Source organism: Pristis pectinata, chromosome 3 (assembly GCF_009764475.1).
Source record: "Pristis pectinata isolate sPriPec2 chromosome 3, sPriPec2.1.pri, whole genome shotgun sequence".
Lineage (NCBI taxonomy): Eukaryota > Metazoa > Chordata > Chondrichthyes > Rhinopristiformes > Pristidae > Pristis > Pristis pectinata.
In genome coordinates, this window is record NC_067407.1 from 66,293,962 (window position 1) to 66,316,569 (window position 22,608).

Below are 22,608 nucleotides of genomic sequence, written 5' to 3' on the forward strand. Positions count from 1 at the left end.
GTCGTAATGAGGTAGATTGAGGTCAAGAGTCCATCTTATTATACTGGGGAACCATTCAATGGTCTTATAATAGCACGATAGAAGCTATCCTTGAGCCTGGTGGCACATGCTTTCAGGCTTTTATATCTTCTGCCTGATGGGAGAGGGGAGAAGAGAGAATGTTTGGAGTGGGTGGGGTCTTTGATTATGCTGGCTGCTTTACCGAGGCAGCGAGTAGACAGTCCATGGAGGGGAGGCTGGTTTCCATGCTGTGCTGAGCTGTGTCCACAACTCTCTGCAGTTTCTTGCGGTCCTGGGCAGAGCAGTTGCCATACCAAGCCATGATGAATACAGATAGGATGCTTTCAGTTGGTGCATCGATAAAAATTGGTGAGTGTCAAAGAGGACATGCCAAATTTCTTTAACCTCCTGAGGAAGTAGAGGCGCTGCTGAGCCGCCTTGGCTGTGGCGTCTACATGGTTGGACCAAGACAGGTTATTGGTGATGTTCACTCCTAGGAACATGAAGCTCTCAACCCTCTCAACTTCAACACTTAATGTTAACAGGAGCATGTGCACTGTACCCCTTCTAAAGTCAATGAACTCCTTTGTTTTGTTGATATTGAGGGAAAGGTTGTTGTCATGACACCATGTCACTAAGCTCTCTATCTCAGTGGTATCATCTGCAAACTTGTAGATGGAATTAGAGCAGATATGGCCATGCATGTATAGGGAGTAGAGTAGGGGGCTGAGGACGCAGTCTTGTGGGGCGTCAGTGTTGAGAATGGTCGCCAGCATGATTAACCTGCAGAATATTAGTTGAAATTAATAACTTAAATATTTTGTATATAAATGGTAAAATGTTTTGAGGCATTCACGGTCATTATCCGGCAATATTTTGCACAGTTTTTGAGGACCAATGTAAAAGGGAGTGTGCTGAAGTGGCAAAGTGGTTTTGGGAGGGAATTCAGATAAATTTTGACGAGTGTATAATTCAGCAGTGTTCGGGAAAAGTAGGTGATCTGGAAAGAATTTATGTGAAATTTAGTTAGTGTTAATAGAAATGACTCTGGCATATCCGAGTCAGCATGTCAGCAATGGAGACATTGTGAAATATTGCAGGGTTTTGCAGGTGATTATTAAAGTTTCTGTGCAATTTACCAATTTTCTGACAGCTGAGGTTCCAAATTCCAGAATTGCCAAAATTCCAGAAATACCAGTGGTGAGAAACGAGTATGGTGGTAATGTGAGGAGCAGATGAAGAAAACTCAAAGTATAGAAGGAAGGTGTGGGAAGTAAACATGTTAGCTTTCCCAAACCCCAACCCAAGAAGGATTTCTTGCTTTCTGTTGTATATGTTTTACTGCAAATATTGGCAGTCTTTTTTTTTCCTATGGAGGGCCAGAGCTCAATCCTGATTTTATCCCACCTGCTAATGTAAATGATTAAATCCCAACTGTTATCTTACCCAAACTTGATTCTGCTATGGGGTATGTCTGGTCATCAGTCTTCGTGTATTACCCACATCGTTAGATAACTTCCCAGTATGGTTTTTGGAAACTGTTGATGTTTGACAATACATAACACCTTTTAAGATGTATCTACATCTGCATTGCCTGGCTAGAGTTCAGAGAAATGCCTGGTTTTATTTTTGGATTTATTTATCTTGTGTACTGGTGATGATAAAGTACTTTTTAAAACACGTTTCAGAAATTTTGGTATCCAATTTTCTGGTGCCTGTTGTCATCTTTGAAGGATTTTCAGTAGGAAACATAGCTTGTATATTGATATTGATAAAGAAGGGATTCCACAGAAGGATATGCAAGAGCTTATGAATCTGACATTTACTGGCTAGACCTGGAGTACAATGGAAACTGTCCTACTCGAATGTAAATTCAGTTTATGACTAAACTGCAGAAGTGTTCACTTTTTTAAAACATACTCTTGCCTTTGATTTCAGGCAGAAGGATTCAACATCTTCCTATCCTTAATTAAATTGGCAAAGTGAAACTAAAATCTGGTCTATGCGCAACCACTGCATAACTAATAGTGTTGGAAGTATATATTTGGAATTATAACCAGGTTATAAACACACACCAAAAATGGCAGGTCTTTGAGGTAAGCGGTTTTGCGATATTACCAGATAGCTGGTATGCAACAGCATTCTTTGGCCACCAGATATTGAAACTCAAGTGCAGAGGGCTCCCTCATTCTAGTATTCAACATGGGTTTCCATGTATTCAGTGAAATGCTTGTCATAATTCGTAATTGGGCAAAGGGACCTACATTCTTCCAATTCTAGCTTCTTGTGGGTCATTATTTAACACCATTGATAGCCTTTCAGCTGCCTAGGCCACAAATTTTGGAATACCATTGCTAAATGTTTGATAAGGTACCCCATGTGAGGCTTATTGAGAAAGTAAGGAGGCATGGGATCCAAGGGGACGTTGCATTGTGGATCCAGAACTGGCTGGCCCACAGAAGGCAAAGAGTGGTTTTTTTTTTCTTTCTTTTTCCCTTTTCCTTGGAGCAGACTCGATGGGCCGAATGGCCTGCTTCTGCTCCCTTATCTTGTGATCTTGTGATATTCTGCATGGAGGTCGATGACAAGTGGTGTGCCTCGGATCTGTTCTGGGACCCTTGCTCTTTGTGATTTTTATAAACAACCTGGATGAGGAAGTGGAGGGATGGGTTAGTAAGTTTGCGGTTGACACAAAGGTTGGAGGTGGTGTGGATAGTGTGGAGGGCAGTCACAGGTTACAGCGGGACATAGATAGGATGCAAAACTGGGCTGAGAAGTGGCAGATGCAGTTCAACCCAGATAAGTGTGAAGTGGTTCATTTTGGTAGGTCAAATATGATGGCAGAATATAGTATTAAGGGTAAGACCCTTGGCAGTGTGGAGGATCAGAGGGATCTTGGGGTCCGAGTCCATAGGACACTCAAAGCAGCTGCGCAGGTTGACTCAGTGGTTAAGAAGGCACATGGTGTATTGTCCTTCATCGATAGTGTCAATTGAATTTAGGAGCCGAGAGGTATTGTTGCAGCTATATAAGACCCTGGTCGGACCCCACTTGGAGTACTGTGCTCAGTTCTGGTCGCCGCACTACAGGAAGGATGTGGAAGCCATAGAAAGGGGGCAGAGGAGATTTACAAGGATGTTGCCTGGATTGGGGAGCATGCCTTATGAAAACAAGTTGAGTGAACTTGTCCTTTCCTCCTTGGAGTGATGGAGGATGAGAGGTGACCTGATAGAGGTGTATAAGATAAGAGGCATTGATCGTGTGGATAGTCAGCGGCTTTTTCCCAGGGCTGAAATGGTTGCCACAAGAGGACACAGGTTTAAGGTGCTGGGGAGTAGGTACAGAGGAGATGTCAGGGGTAAGTTTTTTTACTCAGTAGTGAGTGCGTGGAATGGGCTGCTGACAACGGTGGTGGAGGCAGATTCGATAGGGTCTTTTAAGAGACTGTTGGATAGGAACATAGAGCTGAGAAAAATAGAGGGCAATGGGTAGGCCTAGTAATTTCTAAGGTAGGGACATGTTCGACACAGCCTTGTGGGCCGAAGGGCCTGAATTGTGGTGTATGTTTTCTATGTTTTATGTTCTATGTTCTAAATCTCTCTCTTCCTGCTACTACCTCTTCAGCGTACCAGAATGAGAACCTTAAACCCATGACTCGGAGCTAGTGTTGATCAGCAAGCCAAGGAGTGGTGGTTAAGCTGGTATTGAATTAGGAGGGAGGTTCCTGAGTTTTGGGTAAGCTGGTTCATAGAGTGCAAGGCAGGAGTCCGGCCAGAAGTGCATTTTAATAGTCAAGTCTAGAAGCAATGCTAGAAACAAAGCTTTAGCAGCAGATGAGCTGAGACAAGAACTGTTCTTGTCTGAAGAACAGGTTCTCTTTGCTAAAGTATTAATATAACAACCACAGCATGGTCAGATGAGACCATTGAATGCACAGGGATGGATGCCAAATGTTTGAATGAGAAAGTTCTCTTTTACAATGTTAGATGCCACCCTGAACTGGTTGCAATATTTAATGGACTTGGGAGAAAGTCTGCATACCAGCTATCTGGCAACATTTGCAAAAACTTATGCAGTCACCTCAAACATCTATTTTTAGCATGTACAGTGGCATGCAAAAGTTTGGGCACCCCTAGTCAAATTTTCTGTTACTGTGAATAGCTAAGTGAGTAAAACGTGACCTGATTTCCAAAAGGCACAAAGTTAAAAATGACACATTTCTTTAATATTTTAAGCAAGATTACTTTTTGATTTCCATCTTTTACAGTTTCAAAATGACAAAAAAATGAAAAGGGCCTGAAGCAAATGTTTGGGCACCCTGCATGATCAGTACTTAGTAACACCCCCTTTGGCAAGTATCACAGCTTGTAAACCCTTTCTGTAGCCAGCTAAGAGTCTTTCAATCCTTGTTTGGGGGGATTTTCGCCCATTCTTCCTTGCAAAAGGCTTCTAGTTCTGTGAGGTTCTTGGGCTGTCTTGCATGCATCCTTTTTTCTCCAAAGTTTCCTGCGTCCTCACCACACAATTCAGCGTCAGAAGTTTGCAAAGCAACATCTAAACAAGCCTGATGCACTTTGGAAACAAGTCCTGTGGACAGATGAGGTTAACATAGAACTTTTTGGCCGCAATGAGCAAAGGTATGTTTGGAGAAAAAAGGGTGCAGAATTTCATGAAAAGAACACTTCTCCAACTGTTAAGCACGGGGGTGGATCGATTATGCTTTGGGCTTGTGTTGCAGCCAGTGGCATGGGGAACATTTCACTGGTAGAGGGAAGAATGAATTCAATTAAATACCAGCAAATTCTGGAAGCAAACATCACACAGTCTGTAAAAGAAAAAAAAAGCTGAAGATGGAGAGGATAGCTTCTACAACAGGATAACAATGCTGAACACACCTCAAAATCCACAGTGGACTACCTCAAGAGGCACAAGCTGAAGGTTTTGCCATGGCCCTCACAGTCCCCCGACCTAAAAATCATCAAATCTGCGGATAGACCTTAGAAGAGCAGTGTGTAGCTGATCACGGCGCGCTATGGAAAAAAACGATGCGGAGGCAGAGAGAGCTGATCTCCAGAAACTTTACTTCAACCACACCAAAGCGCGCCAAAAAACTCTACCCACAAGCCCCCGCCACCACGCCGGCCCCGACCACGTCAGAACATTCCCAGAAGTCTGCCCTCAGGAGATGGTTCAAGATGCACTTCCGCGCATGTGCCCGCGGTGCCCGATGGCAGTTCAAGTTCTGCGTGTGTGGGCTGCCACACTCCCCAGAAATGTCCATGAGGGAAGTGTGGCTTGCTGAGGTGGCCGGCCATGCCGGTGGGGTGTGGGTACCCTCATTGGCTGCCAGTTTTAGGTCCATTGTAAAAGTCTCTTCCTGGCCACCCACCTCCACGACACACGTAGATCCGTTGTGCCGGATCACTTTGAAGGGTCCTTCGTATGGTCGCTGTAGAGGTGACTTGCGCAGACCCCTGTGAATAAAAACATACTCACAGTCCTGGAGGTCTTTAGGGGTGAAGGCTGGCATGGGACCATGCCTGGAGGTCAGGACCGGTGCCAGGCTCCCTACCTTGTCCTGCAGCCTCGTCAGCACCTCTGCCGGAGTTTCTTCCGGACTGCGGGACCCCGGTATGAACTCGCCCGGGACCATCAGGGGAGCGCCGTAGACCAACTCCGCCGAGGAGGTGCCCAGGTCTTCCTTGGGGGCTGTGCGGATGCCCAGTAAAACCCAGGGAAGCTCATCTGTCCAGTTGGGGCCCTTGAGGCGCACCATCAAGGCCGACTTGAGATGCCGGTGGAACCGCTCGACCAAACCTTTGGACTGGCGATGGTATGCTGTGGTGTGATGCAGCTGGGTGCCCAGGAGCTGTGCCAGTGCTGTCCACAAACCAGATGTGAATTGCCCTCCCCTGTCGGAGGTGATGTCCATAGGGATGCCAAACCTGGCGACCCAGTTCACAATGAGCATCCTGGCGCAGGACTCGGTGGACGTGTCTGCCAGCGGTACGGCTTCCTGCCATCTGGTGAACCTGTCCACCATGGTAAACCTGACGCCCCGGGATACTGGCAGGGGGCCGACGATGTCCACGTGGATGTGTTGGAACCTCTTGTGCGTAGGCTGGAACTGCTGCAGGGGAGCCTTCACGTGCCGCTGGACTTTGGCGGTCTGGCAGTGTACGCAGGTCCTGGCCCAGTGTACGCAGGTCCTGGCCCAGTGTCTGACCTGCTTGAGCAAACCGTGCCAGACAAATCTGTCTGCTATGAGCTTGATAGATGCTTGGATGGACAAATGGGCCAGGTCGTGCAGCGCGTTGAACACCTGGCGCCTCCATGCTGCTGGTACCACGGGCCAGGGTCTGCCAGTAGACACATTGCACAGGAGTCGAATCGCTGCCGGGCCGATGGGGACGTCTTCCAGCTGGAGTCCTGAAACAGCGGTGTGGTAAGCTGGGATCTCGGTGTCCGACTGTTGTGCTTCCGCCAGTGTTGCGTAGTCGATGCCTGAGGACGCTATGCCCGCTGAGTGGAGGCAGGGGCGAGACAGTGTCACCGATGACGTTGTTCTTCCCCGCGATGTGACGGAAGTCCGTGGTGAACTCTGAAATAAAGGACAGGTGCCTCTGCTGCCGAGCTGACCATGGATCCAATATCTTGGCCAGTGTGAAGGTGAGGGGCTTGTGGTCTGTATAGACGGCGAACTCCTTTTCCTCGGGGAAATACTGGAAATGCTGGACAGCCAGGTAGAGCGCTAGCAACTCTGTCAAAAGCGCTGTACTTCACCTCTGGTGGCCGTAGGTGCCAGCTGAAGAAAGCGAGTGGTCGCCACTGGCCATCAACGAGCTGCTCCAGGAGTCCGCCAACAGCCGTGTCAGAAGCGTCGACGGTGAGTGCCGTGGGTACATCAACTCTCGGGTGTAATAGGAGGGTCGCCTTTGCCAGCGCCTCCTTGGCTTGCTTGAACGCCTCCGTGGACTCCATGTCCCATGCCACCTCTTTGGCCTTGCTGAACAAGGGTCTCATGATGCGTGCTGCCGCTGGCACGAACCGATGATAAAAGTTGACCATCCCTACAAACTCCTGCAGGCCCTTGACCGTGCGGGGCTTGGGGACCTGGCGGATGGCCCGGACCTTGTCCGGTAGGGGGACTGTGCCATGTCGGTTAACCCTGTGGCCCAAGAAGTCGATCTCAGTCAGCCCGAACTGGCACTTTGCCAGGTTGATTGCCAGTCCGTGGTTGCTTAGGTGTTGGCAGAGCTGGCACAAATGTGCCACGTGTTCTTGACATGAACTGCTGGCCACCAGGATATCATCCAAGTAAATGAAAACGAAATCCAGGCTGAGTCCCACCGAGTCCATGAGCCTTTGGAAAGTTTGGGCTGCATTCCTGAGACCGAAAGGCACCCTCAGGAATTCGAACAAGCCGAACGGGGTGATGAGGACTGTTTTGGGCACGCCGTCGGGGTGCACTGGGATCTGATGGTATCCGCAGACCAGGTTGACCTTTGAGAAGATGGTCGCTCAGTGTAGGTTCTCTGTGAAATCCTGGATGTGGGGCACCGGGTACCTTTCGGCAGTTGTGGTGTCGTTGAGCCTCCTGTAGTCTCCGCGGGGCCTCCACCCTCCTGTGGACTTGGGCAGCATGTGCAGCGGGGATGCCCACGGGCTGTCTGAGTGGCGGACAATTCCCACCTCCTCCCATCTTACGGAACTCCTCCTTGGCAAGGTGGAGCTTGTTGTGTGGGAGCCTGTGAGCTCGGTGTGCAGCGGCGGTCCTTGCATAGGAATGTGGTGCTGCACACCGTGTTTGGCGTCGACCGTGGAGAACTGCAGGGTGACTATGGAGGGGAAATCCGCCAACACCCTGGCGAATTCGTTACCCAAGAGGGTCACAGAATCCAGGTGGAGGGCCGGTAGCTTGGCTTGGAGAAGCTTGGAGTTGGAAAGTCTGGAATGTCTTGGTGTGGACCAAACGCCGGCCTTTCAGGTCGACAAGGAGGCAGTTGGCCCGTAGGAAATCTGCCCCTAGTAATGGCTGCGACACCGCTGCCAACGTGAAAGTCCAAGTGAAATGGCTGGACCCGAAATGCAGTGGGATGGTTCGCGAGCTGTATGTTCGAATGCTGGCGCCGTTCGCAGCGGTGAGCTCGGGGCCTGGGACCGCGTTATGAGTGTCCATGTTCGAGGGGGGAAGTATGCTGACTTCGGCCCCGGTGTCTACCTGGAAGCGCCACCTGAAGCGTCGGTCCCAGAGGTAGAGGAGGCTGTCTCAGTGGCCAGCCGTCGTAGCCATTAGCGACGGCTGGCCCCGGTGTTTCCCGGGAAGGCACATGGTGGATGGCAGCGGCGTGCGCCTGAACCGCATCTTCGGTGAAAGAAACACCATTGTTCCGAAGCTTCGTCCTTCTCACCCATGGGTCTCGACAGCTTCGATTGCGGGGCCTGGGCTTTGGGCCACGCAGCCGTGGTTGGCTGCTGGAGGCTGCTCCACGTTGCTTGCTCTACCAAAGGACGTCTGCTTTGGCCGCGACCCCCCTTGGGTCACTGCAGTCCTCGTGAGGAGGAGGCGAATGTCCTCTGGCAGCTGCTTGGGGAACAACTGCTCAAACAAAAGGCATGGTTTATGGCCATCCATGAGCGCCAGCATATCATTCATGAGCTCTGATGGCGTGCGGTCGCCCAGACCGTCCATGTGTAGGAGCCGCGCGGCTTGCTCACAGCGGGAGAGTCCGAAAGTACAGATCAGGAGCACCTTAATCCTAGGGTACCTGTCCTCCATTGGTGGCTGGCGTAGGAAGTTGATGATCTGGCCTGATGTGTCCTGGTCGAGCGCACTGACCACGTAGTAGTACCTCATGGCGTCGGATGTGATGTCTCTGATGGCGAACTGGGCCTCAGCCTGCTCGAACCAAACGTGGGGCTGAGTGGCCCAGAAAGTCGGGAGCTTCAGAGCAACCGCGCTGTGTGAGTTGCTCGAACTCGAGGCTGGGCACTGTGTCGTCGGTTCCAGATGCCATCTGGAATGTCGGGGTCACCAATATGTGGCCGATCATGGCGCTACGGGGGAAAAAAACGACGCGGAGGCAGAGAGAGCTGATCTCCAAAAACTTTACTTCAACCACACCAAAGCGCACCAAAACACTCTACCCACAAGCCCCTGCCACTGCGCGGGCCCCAACCATGTCAGAACGTTCCCGGAAGGTCTGACCCCGGGAGATAGTTCAAGACGCACTTCTGCACATGCGCCAGCGGCGCCCAATGGCGGTTCGAGTTCCACGTATGTGGGCCGCCACAAGTGCATGCAAAGCAGCCGAAGAATCTCTCAGAGCTAGAAGCCTTTTGCAAGGAAGAATGGGCGAAAATCCCCCAGACGAGAATTGAAAGACTCTTAGCTGGCTACAGAAAGCATTTACAAGCTGTGATACTTGCCAAAGGGGGTGTTACTAAGTACTGATCATGCAGGGTGCCCAAACTTTTGCTTCAGTCCCTTTTCCTTTTATGGTATTTCCATCTTTTACAGTTTCAAAATAAAAAAAGTAATCTTGCTTAAAATATTAAAGAAATGTGTCATCTTTATGCCTTTTGGAAATCAGGTCATCTTTTACTCACTTAGCTATTCACAGTAACAGAAATATTGACCAGGGGTGCCCAAACTTTTGCATGCCACTTTTGTATTTATAGTCCTGGAAGCCTAATTTGAACCAGCCTTTGGTCACCCATTCTAGTATGGGTTTTTGCAGTTCTATATCAAATTTTGATTTTTTGATTGTCACTGATCTGTGAATTGGGTAAGATATTTTACTGCACTAAAAAAAATTAACAAAAATACAAGCTTGATTCTCTTTATCTGGCAGCAGTTGGCATGCAGAGAAGTGAAACATTGTTTTGCGGAGTGCTACACAAGTTCTTATTGTAAAGCATTCTCACAAAGAGTATCTGTTAATTTCAAACCACGTGCCATTTGTTTAGTGAGCTTCTAGGAAACAGTATTGCCAGTGCCAATGAATTTTAGCAATGATTTGCATTATGCACTGAGCAACGTGTGGCAATGTGGTAGGCTGTATCTTTTTAAAACAGACACACAATTCATTTCGCAATCACTGTATCAGACTTGATATGACAAATGAATGGGTGTCCTTGATGAATGCTGTCAATCTATTTAAATTTGTGTCTCTTCATCAGTTCTTGTTAAATGACACTGTTGGTTTGTCTTGTTCCATTAGTTTGCCTGTGAACAAAATACAGTGTCATAGTCCTGGCCCCATAAGGATTGCAGCACTCACAACAATAGATTATTTGGTGAATAGGAAGAAGAAGAATTGCTTCCTGGTTGTCATATGTTGGCTTTTAAAACCACACCAACGGAGTTTAAGGATGCCTTAGATATTTAAAATTTTTTTTTGCGCAAGGAGGAAGCAAAAGCTGAACTGGTCGTGCTTCATTTGTGGAGTTCACACAAACATCTTTAAGAAACAAATCAGCATTTGTTGACCCTTGTTTTGGCCTTGACCCTTGTTTTGGCCTTGAGTAATTAGCTGCTAGATTCCCATTACAGATAGGTATGCTGAGAGAATTAAAATTTCTTGATTCTATATGGATTTGCACACTTTTAACCCATCCAAAATAAATTGGTTACCATTGGTGTTAAAGCAGAGCCAATTAGCTGCAGTGTCTGAATCTAAACTGTCAGTGAAAGACTTGAAATAAAAACAGAAAATGTTGGAAACACTCCACTCATGAGGTGAGGGAGCCTTGGATGCTGCCTGACCTGACTATTTCCAGCATTTTCTGTTTATTTCATATCTCCAGTATCTGCAGTGTTTGAATTTTATTTAATGATGAAGTACTTGATCCTATTATTTTCCTCATTAGTGCAGCGTTTCTTTATATTAGAAGAGAGTGCAGATGTTGCCTTTTCAAAGTCCCCTCCAAGAACACATGAAAAGGCCACCTGGTCCCTGAAGCGTACCCTGCCATTCAATTCCCAGGCCTTATCGCCACTTCTGTGCCAGATCCCCATAACCCTTGACCCCTTCTCCTCCCCCCCCCCCCCCCCCCCCCCAAACAATGTTATAAAAATTTATTCACTTCCACTTTAACACTTTTGATGAGTTAATCTCTTCAAATCTCTGGGGCAGCGAGCTCTGGACATTCACCACCCCATGTGAGAAGAGATGTCTATGTATCCTGGTTTTAAATGATTCGACCTTATCTTGAAATTACCTTGTTACCTTGTTCAAGATTGTCCCACTATTGAAAACATCTTGACCTGTTGTGCCCATTTAGGATCTTTTGTTTCAATAATATGTTTTGGGTGGCACAGCTGGTAAAGCCACTGCCTCACAGTGCCAGAGACAAGGGTTCAGACCACCCCCCCCCCCCCCCCCACCCCTTCCCCAAAATTTCTTCTTAATTCCGAAGAATACAGACACAAACTATGTGTCAGTCCTGATACAGGGTTTCAATCCAAAACATAAACAATCTCCTTCCTCCCCCAGATGCTGCATGACCTGCTGAGTTCCTCCAGCACATTGTTTGTTGCTCCAGATTCCAGCATCTGCAATTTCCTGTGTCTACAAACTAAATAGTCTCTTGATAGGGCAGTCCTCTCATCTCAGGAATTAGTCTGGTGAGTCTCTTATGCATGGCCTCTGAAACTACTACAAACTTGTAGGTAAGGGGACCAAAACTGTGCAGAGTATTCCAAATGTGGCCTCACCAACACCCTGTACAATTGTAACAAAACATTCCTATTTCTGAACTCCAACCCCTCTCATCTTTATCTACTCCATTGACATCAGCCCTTCTTGGCCCATTTCAACTTACTCATAGAATCATTGGCCTGCTGTGCCCATTTTGGCTATCAAGTATATACAAATCCATATTCTAGAACTCAATCCTGAGCCATCTATGTCATGTTAATTCTGGTGCTCATTTAAGTACTTGTGTTGTGAAAGTACCTGCCTCCACCCTTAGTTAAGCTTTCCAAAGATGCTTCATGGGCTGAAGGAGTATTTGTTTGAGTCTTATCCAATTTTGACCAGCAGTTGCAAAAAGGCAAAAATGGTACTTTCACAATCTTTCAGCTGCCCTTTGAGCTACAGTAGAATATTTCCAGTTTGATTTTCATTGTCCAAATAGATTGGAAATCCAAAGCCCTTCAGGATTTTCAATGAATTGAATCAAAGGTCTCAAATCAAGCACTTCAAAATGTTATGCTTTATAGTGTATAAGTGAGGCTGTTGATTATAGTACTGTGCAGAGAGCACATGTTATGCTTACAATTGTGAAATTCCACAGAAATTATCTAGGGCTGAGTTGGTGCACAACCCGCGAGAACATTTTGGTAACACGACCATGTATGATTTCAAGGAGCTACATGAAAGAATGTTAAGATGATGCGTTAAGAACAATGCAAGCAATTGCATTTGGTGTAGGACTCTGTGTGAGGCTTACCTGTTTCTGGACCATTAGATTGTGAAAGGACAAAGAATTTCATGGAGTTGCAAATTAGTTTATACCTGTTTAGTGGCAAAAATACAAGTTGGGCTATGGCATCTGCTACCCAAATGGTGAGAAATTGCTCACTGACAGGGTTGGCAAACAAGTAATTGATTTATCTTTAAAGACCAATGCAACATTGCATTCCAAGAAAAAGGCATGTTGGAAGAGAAGGTGTTTGGTGTGAAGGAAGCTAGCACAGGTGGCATGTACATGTAAGTTGTTGGTGATAGTCAAGGGTGCTCTCCCTCATGCCTGAAGGGAGAAAAGGTGGTGTCTTTGCTGTACAGAATTAATAAATGGGCCTGATCACTAAGGAGCTGGTGGAGTGGTAGGAGGATTGATTTTTGGTTGAAGTTGGGAGATATCTCTGTAGGGTGGAACTAGCCGTGGGTTTCAGGATTGTTCTTCAGGGCAGTTTTACTACACACCCAAAGCTGATGTGATGCAAAGCTGCTGTGCTTCACTGATCTAGTCAATGGATTGGGGATGATTTGTAGCGTTTAATGTTTGTTACATAGGACATTGAAACCATGTTTATAGTGCAGTCTATAGCAAGGAAAGATGTACAGTCATTGGAAGTGGTTCACAAGACCAATACCCAAAATTGGTGGGTTGACTTGAGGAAAAGACAGGCTAGACTTGCATCCACTGGAGTACGTATAAAAGAATGATGGGGGACTCAATTGGAAAATTAAGATATTAAGGGGACTTGACGTGGTGGATCTGGAGAGGATGTTTGCTCTCATTGGGGAACCTAAACCCAGGTCACTCTTTGGAACCCTGTTTCCACCACCCTTTGAATGTAAGAGTCTTGAATATTTTTAAGGTGGAGTTAAATAGATCCTTGTTAAGCAAGGGGGTGATGTGATATTATTAAATGATGGGACTGATCCCTTACCCTCAATCATTGTTTCTTATGATGTGCACCTAAAACAACAATTTATTCCTGTTCATTTGATGGGACTGTTGTATTTGAGAAGCAGTTTATCATCAGGCTCAGCATTTGCATGGGAGTGAATAATGCATATGCAAGAGGGCAAATAATGAATTAACAAAGGACCTGAGTGAAGCTGAGATGATTGAATGGATGAATTGTCATGCTGAAGCCACTTGTCGTCCACCAGATGATGGATGGAGATTGTCTCCATGGTTATATACCCCACTGAAGATTCTAATGACAGTTCGATTGATAGTGAAGGAAAAGCTCATTGTGAATCTGGGGGATAAAGTTGTGAAATACAAGTGCATAAGGTTCTTGGAGCTATAAATTTCATCACCCGTCGAGAGACTGAGTGTTTACTATATTCAAGAGAAACTAATCAAGGAAAATTTTAACTTCATGGAGCAAGTGGTTCTAAGAGTTTTGCCAAATCCAATAATAAATACAACAAATGGTTTTTATTTTTTATACAGATTTACATTTACTCCTATTCTAAGCATATTATTACAAATAACATTTTTAGATGACATTAGATGCACAAAAATGGCATGGTTAAAAGATTAACACAGATGTTTCTGTAGGCTGAATTTGTTTATAATTTGAATGCTGTTCGGTCCAATGGAATTGGACTGGAGGTGTTCAGCTGCGCTTTTGAAGTGCAGCCATTAAGGTAATGTCAGAAATGTGGCCAAGAATAGGCTTTCCAAATATGTATATGATATTATGAGTGTTACCTTTTCTTATAAAATGTTGAGCACTAAATGTTGATCAGATCATTGAGAAATGTTTTTTCCAAAGTGTTGCTGTTGTATCTTCAATGTTAACCTGATACTGTATTTGAAGGACTGCACTCCTGACTTTTTAGTGCTCTTGGTACTGCACTGAAGTCTCCAACTGTTCTTTGTGGTCATGTGGCTTGAACTTGCAATGTTCTGACTAAGATGTGAATCTTAGCATTGCTAGCAATTAAAGCCTTTCCTTTCTTCAGGCATTGTAATTTTTACTTCTGGTGAATTTCTTTTCCAGGCGTGAACATTTGGAGCCCTCCTGGATACCTCCTCATCAGGTCAACCCATCAGTCCAGGCTGCTCACCCTTCTACTGGGGTTAATCTCTTCTCTCGCCTGCTAAACCTGGAACCTCGAAGTTTGTTGCCCAGGGATTTTGAAACAACAGCAAAGAGGAAGGATGCTCCACCAAAAGGACACATGCCTTCCCTCCAGTGCCCACCCTCCAGCTCCTCGCCGTATGATCACACAGCAGCTGGACAAAAGCCCACAGTTCCATACAAGAGCAAACTGGACCGCATTGAGGCACTAAAGGCAACGGCAGCCTCCCTGTCCAATCGGATTGAGAATGAAGCGAAAAAGCTGGCAGGTGCTGGTATCAACTATGGCATCATGCAGGACTCCGAACACGATGTGCTGCAGACCACTTGGGATGATAGGCACTGGGCCAAGCTTGCCAGCCCACCTGTTCGTGATGGTGGCAGTGACGATATCTCATCCAGAATTTGGAGAATCCAAGGACCCAACATGGGCCACACTACCTATGAGGATCAGCTGCCTGGGGTTGGCAATTTGTATGAGTGTAAAAAGCCTCTTGAGCTGCCACAGTGTGACAACTTTTCAGCAAAGAGGCCTGAAAAATGCCAGGAAGTCACTTGGGAAAACACCTACAAGAGGTCACTTGAGGTCCTGGAACAAAACCTACAAAAGCTCAGTCGGGAAAGGAATCAGTTTGATTCCCCCAATTCCAGTGGAGGCTCAATCAGTGAAGGGCCACTACTAAGTGAAGGCAGTCTCTCAGAGGAGGATGGTCAGCCAAGTTCCAGAGACCCGACTAAATTAACACAAAGATTAAAGGATAAGGATTTCTGTGCAGACGTGTCAAATCCTACCCAGCCTGTGGCAGAGTTCCAGAAAGACGCAGAGAGATACCAGCCTTTCCAGCTACAATTGGAGGGACACAAGAGCATAACTCCCTGGGAAGAGCTAGCCAAGGGGAGCCCTCACAGTGTGATCAACATCTTTACAAAGAGCTACCAGTGCTGTGGGAAAGGTAAGGACCCAATATAGGCCACACTACCTGTGAGGATCAGGCTGCACATTATACCTTTGGCTGGAAATCAATGCATATTTCCCTTTTCCCACCCACTTTACTCCCCAGTCCATTTGCCTTCTCTGACTCACACTGTTATACAATGTGTGTGTTCTGCTACCTAGTCCAGATGTACATTGATCTTATGCACATCTCCATAGAGAGGATATACTGTGATAGGTGTCACAGCCGAATAGGATCCTGTACATCCATTTCATCTGGCATTTTTGCTAAAAGGAGTCATTGAGGTTGGAAAGCAGGGAAAGGCATCTGTAGTGTGGGTGAGGTGTAAATTGCTGGACATTGATAGGAAGATTGTGGGCAGGGAGGCCGATGGACTGTTGAGCAGGTAGGCATTGGGGGTTCTTTAGATCTAGGGTTTGGAATGGAATGGGACTGTGTCCCACATTCGTTTGCAGTGGTGGAGGGTAAGGGGATTAAGTTCTGATGGACAGTCATGGATTGGTGTTGCTGATATAACAGGGTGGAGTGGATGAATGGGAGTGTGTTTTGGGAAGGTGGGAGCTATGAGGCTGATCAACATTAGCTTGACTGCTACGATCTTGCCACAGTGATGAAAAATAGGTGAGTGAAGAGTGATTGCAAGGAGATTTTCATCAAAAGGCCTGTTGGAAGTTGCTGCGTGTGAATTTCCTGACCATGTATGTTTTGTTGACAGGAGATTTAGAGGAGCAGTCTGATAGAGTCTCCCCAACTCTGCAACCTCTGATATCTGCAGCAAGCCCTGAAGAAGTGGATGGATATGAAGATGATTTCCTTTCCTCTCACAGCAGCACAGGTGTGAGCAGGAAGTTCCCTTCATACCAAAGGTAAATAGCAGGGCCTCCTGTGAGTACTGCTCTTCAGACCAAATCAAAATGCTTTACTGCATCAAAAAGCAGACATGAGAGTATACATTAATCTTTTAAAGGATTTTTTCCAATAGCGAATTATTTTGATGTAAAAATGGAGAACTATGGACATTAGAGGTTTGAATGGACAGTTTCTGGTTCTTCTGCCATTTATTGTAAATTTGCATTCACTTACAAACTATCCTAGCAATAGAAGCAAGTCCTTCCTGTTCACTCCATTTAAAGTCAAGATTTAAACATCTTGATTAGCTCCCTCCATAAATTTATCTGAGAATGACAGACTTGCATCTATTTGACTTACTTTACAGTGTATCTCAAAGTACTTTATAGTTTAGTTGATTTTTATTACAACTGTAATGAAGGGACAATCAAGAATATTTACAATTATTCATATCTAACAACCAAAGTCTCTCATTCTTCTAGAAATACTGGGGGAATACACAAACCTTGAAGACATTGTAACATTGCAGGTTTTGCTTGTAGCTGTAAAATTTGATTGATGCTTTGAATTTTTGAAAGGATGGGAGTTATAGCGTCACAGAGAGACAGCACAGAAACAGGCCCTTGGCCCACCAGTCCTGGCCAACCATCAACCACTTATTTTACACTAGTCCTACATTACTCTTATTTTATTCTTCTCCCATTATCAACTTCCCCCAGATTCTACCACTCACCTACACACTCAGGGCAATTTACAGTGGCTTATTAGCCTACCAGCCTACCTACCTACCTACCTACAAGACTTTGGGATGTCCGAGCAAACCCCAGATCACCTGAAGGAAACTGACATTGTCACAGGGAGGACCAAATGGTACCTGGATCTCTAGCATGCAAAGTAGCAGCTCTCCTAGCTATGCCACCGCCACCCTTAGAGAAGAAAATACTGGTGCCAATACTTGTGACAAATCTACACCTCTTTCGGATTGTTACTTTCCCAAATGAGTGTCAAAGGAGTGGTGGTCTTGCAGGAATTCTTAGTCCCAAGATGCCCCTTTCTTATTTCTTGGCTATCTCAATATGTTTCACTGCCTTAATTTACTTTTAAAGTTTAATCATTAACTTTGCAAAAAAAACTATTTCCACCTTACCATTCTTGATGATTCTACAGCATTTGCCCCAGTTGACCATTCAATTCTCTTCTAGTGCCTCTCCGCTGTCATTCAGATGCGTGGGCAGTGTTCAGTTGTTTTAATATGTATACAGCTGTAAACCAGAGAATCAGCTCTGAATATCTTCTCCAATGCCGAAACTCCTTGACAGCTTTCAAATACAAACAGTTTCCACGTTTATGCTGATATCACCTAGTCCTGCCCACCAATACCCTGTGTTGTCCCTCCACTGGCTCTCAAACACCATGTCTGATATCTAGTACTGAAAGAACAAAAATTTGCTGAAGATCAAACCCAAAGCTATTTTCAGCCATAATAGTGTAGCTACCAAATCCTTCCCTGTTTTTGCATCTGTCTGAAAGCAAACCAAGCCATTCATAACCGTGGTGTATATTTGATCCCATTATCTGTTGACATTCTGTACCATTACTAGTGCTGTCCATTTCCACCTATCTGACCCTGTCCTGCTTTGGTTTTCTATTCTTTCCTTTTAGACTTCATGATCCCAACATGCTTGTAACTGACTCCTCATTTGATCCTCTGTAAACTTAAGTTCATCCAAACCTCCATTTCCCTTGTATTCTAACTATCCTTGCTTGTACTACAAGCTTGCTAATTTAAAAAAGTAATGTAACTAAGAAAATATTGGGGCTCATTTTCTTGTCCAGCTTAAGTAATTTTTAATATTGGTTGCTGTAAACTGTCTCAAGCTTTACTTAATGAAATAGAGGAATCTTTTCATGCAATCATATGACCCAGTTCCATATATTACCGGTTCCACATTTGGGGCCACGTGTCCCATGGAATCAATCAGATTGCAACATCACATATTTACCTATATACTGCAATGGTGTTCTCTAAGGCAGAAATACGTTACTGCAGCCTGTGTTTTCAAAGTTCTGATGTGAAACATTAGAATCATAAGAGGCTAGTCAGCCATTGTGTTTGTGCTGGATGGGAAAAGAGACCCCTGGCATTTGACTTTGCAAGTACACATCCCAGCTACTTTTTAAAATATGATGAGGGTTTTTGGCTCTATCACCCCTTCAGGCAGTGAGTTCCAGACACCTACCATGCTTTGGATGAATTTTTTTTCTCCTCTAATTCTTTTTACCCCTGTTTATTAACCCTTTCGTTAAACAAAATACTTCCTTATTTATTCTAGGCCCCTCATAATTTTATACACCTCAGTTATGTCTCCCCTGAGACCCCTGTCCCAAAGAAAACAATCCCAACCAATCTGACCTTGGCTAAAATTTTCCACTCCTAGCAATGTCCTCACAAAATCTCTTGGTGTATGTTCTCCAGTACAATCGTATCTTTCCTATAATGTGGTGGTCTGATCTATGCACAGTACTCCAGCTGTAGGCTAATTAGGGTCGCACAGTATTGCGGTATAATTTCCCTGCTCTTGTATTCCATGTTTCGGCTGATAAAGCAAAGCATTCCTTTTACCGTTTTACCCAATTCATGCAGCTGCTGCCTTTAACAATCTGTAGATGTACATCTTTTCTTGCTTGATAACTCCTGTGTTTTCCTGTTTATTGTCTGCTCCCTTGCCTTGACGCACCTCCCAAAATGCACTAATTTCTCCCAGATGAATTTAATTTGCAATTTTTCTGCCTACTGACCAGGCCATCTATATCTTCCTGCAGTTTGTGGCTTTCCTCTTGTTGTGTTTCCTCCTGTCACTGTTGTGCTGCTCAGGGCCCCATTGCACTTTTCAGATTTGTTTTAAAGATCATGTTGAATTGGTCATCTTAGCAAAAAGGTTAGCATGCCACCGGAACTTCGTTTCCCCTGTCCTGTTACTTGCCATAGAATTGAATATAACGTGGGATATTTTAGTATTAGAAGATTCGCTGAGCTTTCCAGTTCTATAATCCCATTGTGAGTTGCTGTCAGTCAACTGTGAACCACTGTGGTGATATTGAAAGAGTAAAAGAACAATATGGTGGTAATCTTAATTTGACCATCCATCAGGAAACCACCATACAACTGGTGTTTTGTATGTTTGCTGATCCTGCATTCCATTTAAGTCAGTATGGGGCAGGATGTATACCTTAATTACCTCCACTTGATTCTAATTGACTTCCTCTTTGTTAATTTAAAGTCCAATTATTCTAAGAGGCTGGAATTCCATGTGCTGACATGTCAATATCATCCAGTGTGCTCTCTGTCATTCTGGCTACCAGCAATACAGTGCCTTGGATTTATTTCTCAATCTTTTTAAGTCTACTTAGTCCCTATCCCTCCCTCTCTTTTCAAACCTGCAATTTGTTTTGGGGCATTTTAATGTTTATGTTGTTGCCTTGTTAATGAATCAGCATGTGTGTACCTGTTATTTTCTGTGCCTTTTGCAGGTGATGCCTCCGTGCCTACAATTTATTTTTTTGGAAGGTCTGTTTGAAAGTAGAGCCCTGATTAATCTTTTTGTTTTGGGTTGCTTTAGCAGTTGTGCTAGCAGTCCTTCCAGTGTCTGTGAGGAGCTTCCCAGCAAAAGATCTCAAGAAAGAAGGCCTGGAGAGGTGTCCCCTCTATCTTCAGCACACCGTTCCACACCCTCCTCCCGATCATCCAGTTCTTCAAGAAAGAAAATGAAAATAGATGGTAAATGATGTTGACTTTATTGTTCCACCCCTCTTATTCCCACCCACCCCCTCCTGGGTAAAGAACTTTGCAATCAGGAGGGAGTACTCTATGGATATTGAACAATGTAACTAATTTTGATTTGGTTTGAGAAGATTGGGAAGATGTTCACTATCATCCTGCTAACATATTTAACTTTTAATTTTGATAGGTGCAGATGTTGCTGGAAGTGTGCGACATTCTCCTGTGGATGACAGTACATGTGTATCTGCAAGTATTTCAGATCAAGCCTCTGCTGAAGGAAAGGTACTGAGTCTGGGGCAAGGTGTAGTCGGTGATCCTGAGCAAGCGAAAAACTCTAATGGCACAGTAGAAGAAGCCCCCGTTGTATCCCCTGTCAGGTATGGACAACTCAATTTTAGAGATTGGTTGACTGCAGTAACCTTCTGTTTATAGGGTGGAGTAATTAAGCTGTATGAGTAATGAGTGATTGTATGAATTAATGACTCATGGTATATACAGGTGATATAAATGTATGACTGACTGTTCTGCTATTATCTCGCAGATAGAAAAAGATAACTTTCAGAATGACCTGCAGTGCTTCAGCCATTGAAATAAGTGCAGTTGTTGGAAGTTGTTTAGCCAATTTGTGCACAACCTGGTTTCACAAAAAGCAATATGATAATGCCTAGATAATCTCTCTCGATTTATTTTGGTCAAAGGAAAGATATTTGCCAAGATAACAAGGAGGTCCCTTGTATTTTTACAATAACATGGTGCCTCAGTTCTATGTCTCACCTGAAAGATAGCAGCTTTGACAATGTAGTATTCCCTCATTGTACTGAAGTATTGTTCTGGAATAAGAACTGAACTCGCAATCTTCTAATGTGAGTGAGATTGTTATTCAGGCAAGTTTGATACTTTGGATACTTGGAACCCTTTTGGTGTCAGTCTGCACTGAGGATGTTGGTGGGCCAATGCAAAGCAACATCCTATTCTCGCCTTCAATCCCCACATCTGCCCTTTCAATGAAGGTTTCCAGTTGGGAAAGGGGAGAAGTTGTTGCTTCTAACTAAAGGGCACTGAGTTTAATCCTTACCTCCATATTGCTGCTTTCATTCTGATTTGCTAATTGAAAATCAAACCTGCCTGTGTAGGAATGTATATTATAATGGGGGGTGGATTCCCCTTGCTGCTGTTGGCAGTTTACTTTTTTTGGGGTTACATGGTAATCAGCAAGGGATGATGTGCTACATTTCATGGTTAAAAACAAAAGAAATAAAAGTAGGTGTAGGCCCCATTCACCTGCTCCAACATTAAGTGACTCATCCTATAGTTAATTTTCCCTCCCATTTCCCTTCTTCTCTGATTATCTAACAAAAATATTGAACACAAGTGTATCAAAAGCCTTCTGAAGCAGATCATTCAAAAGACTTGTGCCATCTGAGTAAAGATTTCTCCTGAACCTTAAATCGCAAACTCATTATCCTAAGGCTATGGCCCCTAGTTCTTTATACTCTGGTCATCTACACTGTTAATCTGTCTCAGAATTTTGTATATTCAAGGAGATCACCTCCTTTAAAACTCACCTGAATACAGGCCAGCCTTATTTAATTTCTCCTCAAATGACAACCTGCTTATGCTTGGAATCAATCTATTGACTTTACTCTGCACTTACTCTGATGTGGGTCTATTCTATTTTAGGTAAAATGTCAGTAAATGTGTGCAGTATTCCAAACGAGATCCCACCAAGGCATTGTACAGTCTTGATGAGTTTTAATATCCTCCAAATCCCCTTGAGATTTCAACATACTACTTGTCTTTCTAACTGTTTGCTGAATCTGCTCATTTACTTTTTGTATCTTGTGAACCAGTAAATCAAGACCGCATCCACACCAACATTTGCTAATTTCTCATGGATTTTTTTTTATGCATTTCCTCTTCTCACCATTTTACTCCAACTATCAACTCCTTGCTGATGCTTAACCCTAGTTCTGAAGAAAGGTCATGGACCTGAAACTTTAACTCTTTACGTGTGCTGCCTAACCTGAATATTTCCAGTGCTTTTCTTTACTTAAGATTTATAGCATCTGCATTCTTATTGTTTCAGTCATTAATACAAATTGTGAATAACTGAGGGCCCAGTACTGATGGCTTTTGTACTTCGATAATGACAATCTGCCAAACAGACACTGACTCATTTATTCTTGTTTATTTTTTGTCTTTTAATCAATTTGCTATCCTTGTTTGCCGAATTTTAATGATGCTAACAAGATCTTCTCTTGTTGACTCTGTCTAATGATGATACCACATACTTAAAGCTGCATTTTGCCAGCAAAAAAAGTATTGGGTCAGCTGTGCCTATTTTTCTCTTCTCATTTCTTTCTGAAGTGTTGGTGATACATTTGTTACTTTCTGAACTCTTGGTCCTATGACAGGATCCAAGGACTTGTGAAAGATCATCAATGGATCTGTTATCCATGGTTTTACTCTCC

At 44.5% G+C, this 22,608-nt stretch overlaps 1 protein-coding gene across 4 annotated transcripts in view; it reads left to right on the forward strand.

Annotated features, from left to right (window-relative positions):
* Positions 1-22,608, forward strand: part of cep350 (centrosomal protein 350) — a 173,482-nt gene that overhangs the window by 73,607 nt on the left and 77,267 nt on the right. For 3 of the 4 annotated variants that reach the window (XM_052011680.1, XM_052011682.1, XM_052011683.1), the window contains 4 exons: positions 14,471-15,504; positions 16,223-16,373; positions 19,977-20,134; positions 20,325-20,514. In XM_052011680.1, coding sequence (XP_051867640.1) covers positions 14,471-15,504; positions 16,223-16,373; positions 19,977-20,134; positions 20,325-20,514 — 1,533 coding nt within the window. The remainder of the gene's footprint in view (positions 1-14,470; positions 15,505-16,222; positions 16,374-19,976; positions 20,135-20,324; positions 20,515-22,608) is intronic. The other variant, XM_052011681.1, reaches the window with a different exon arrangement.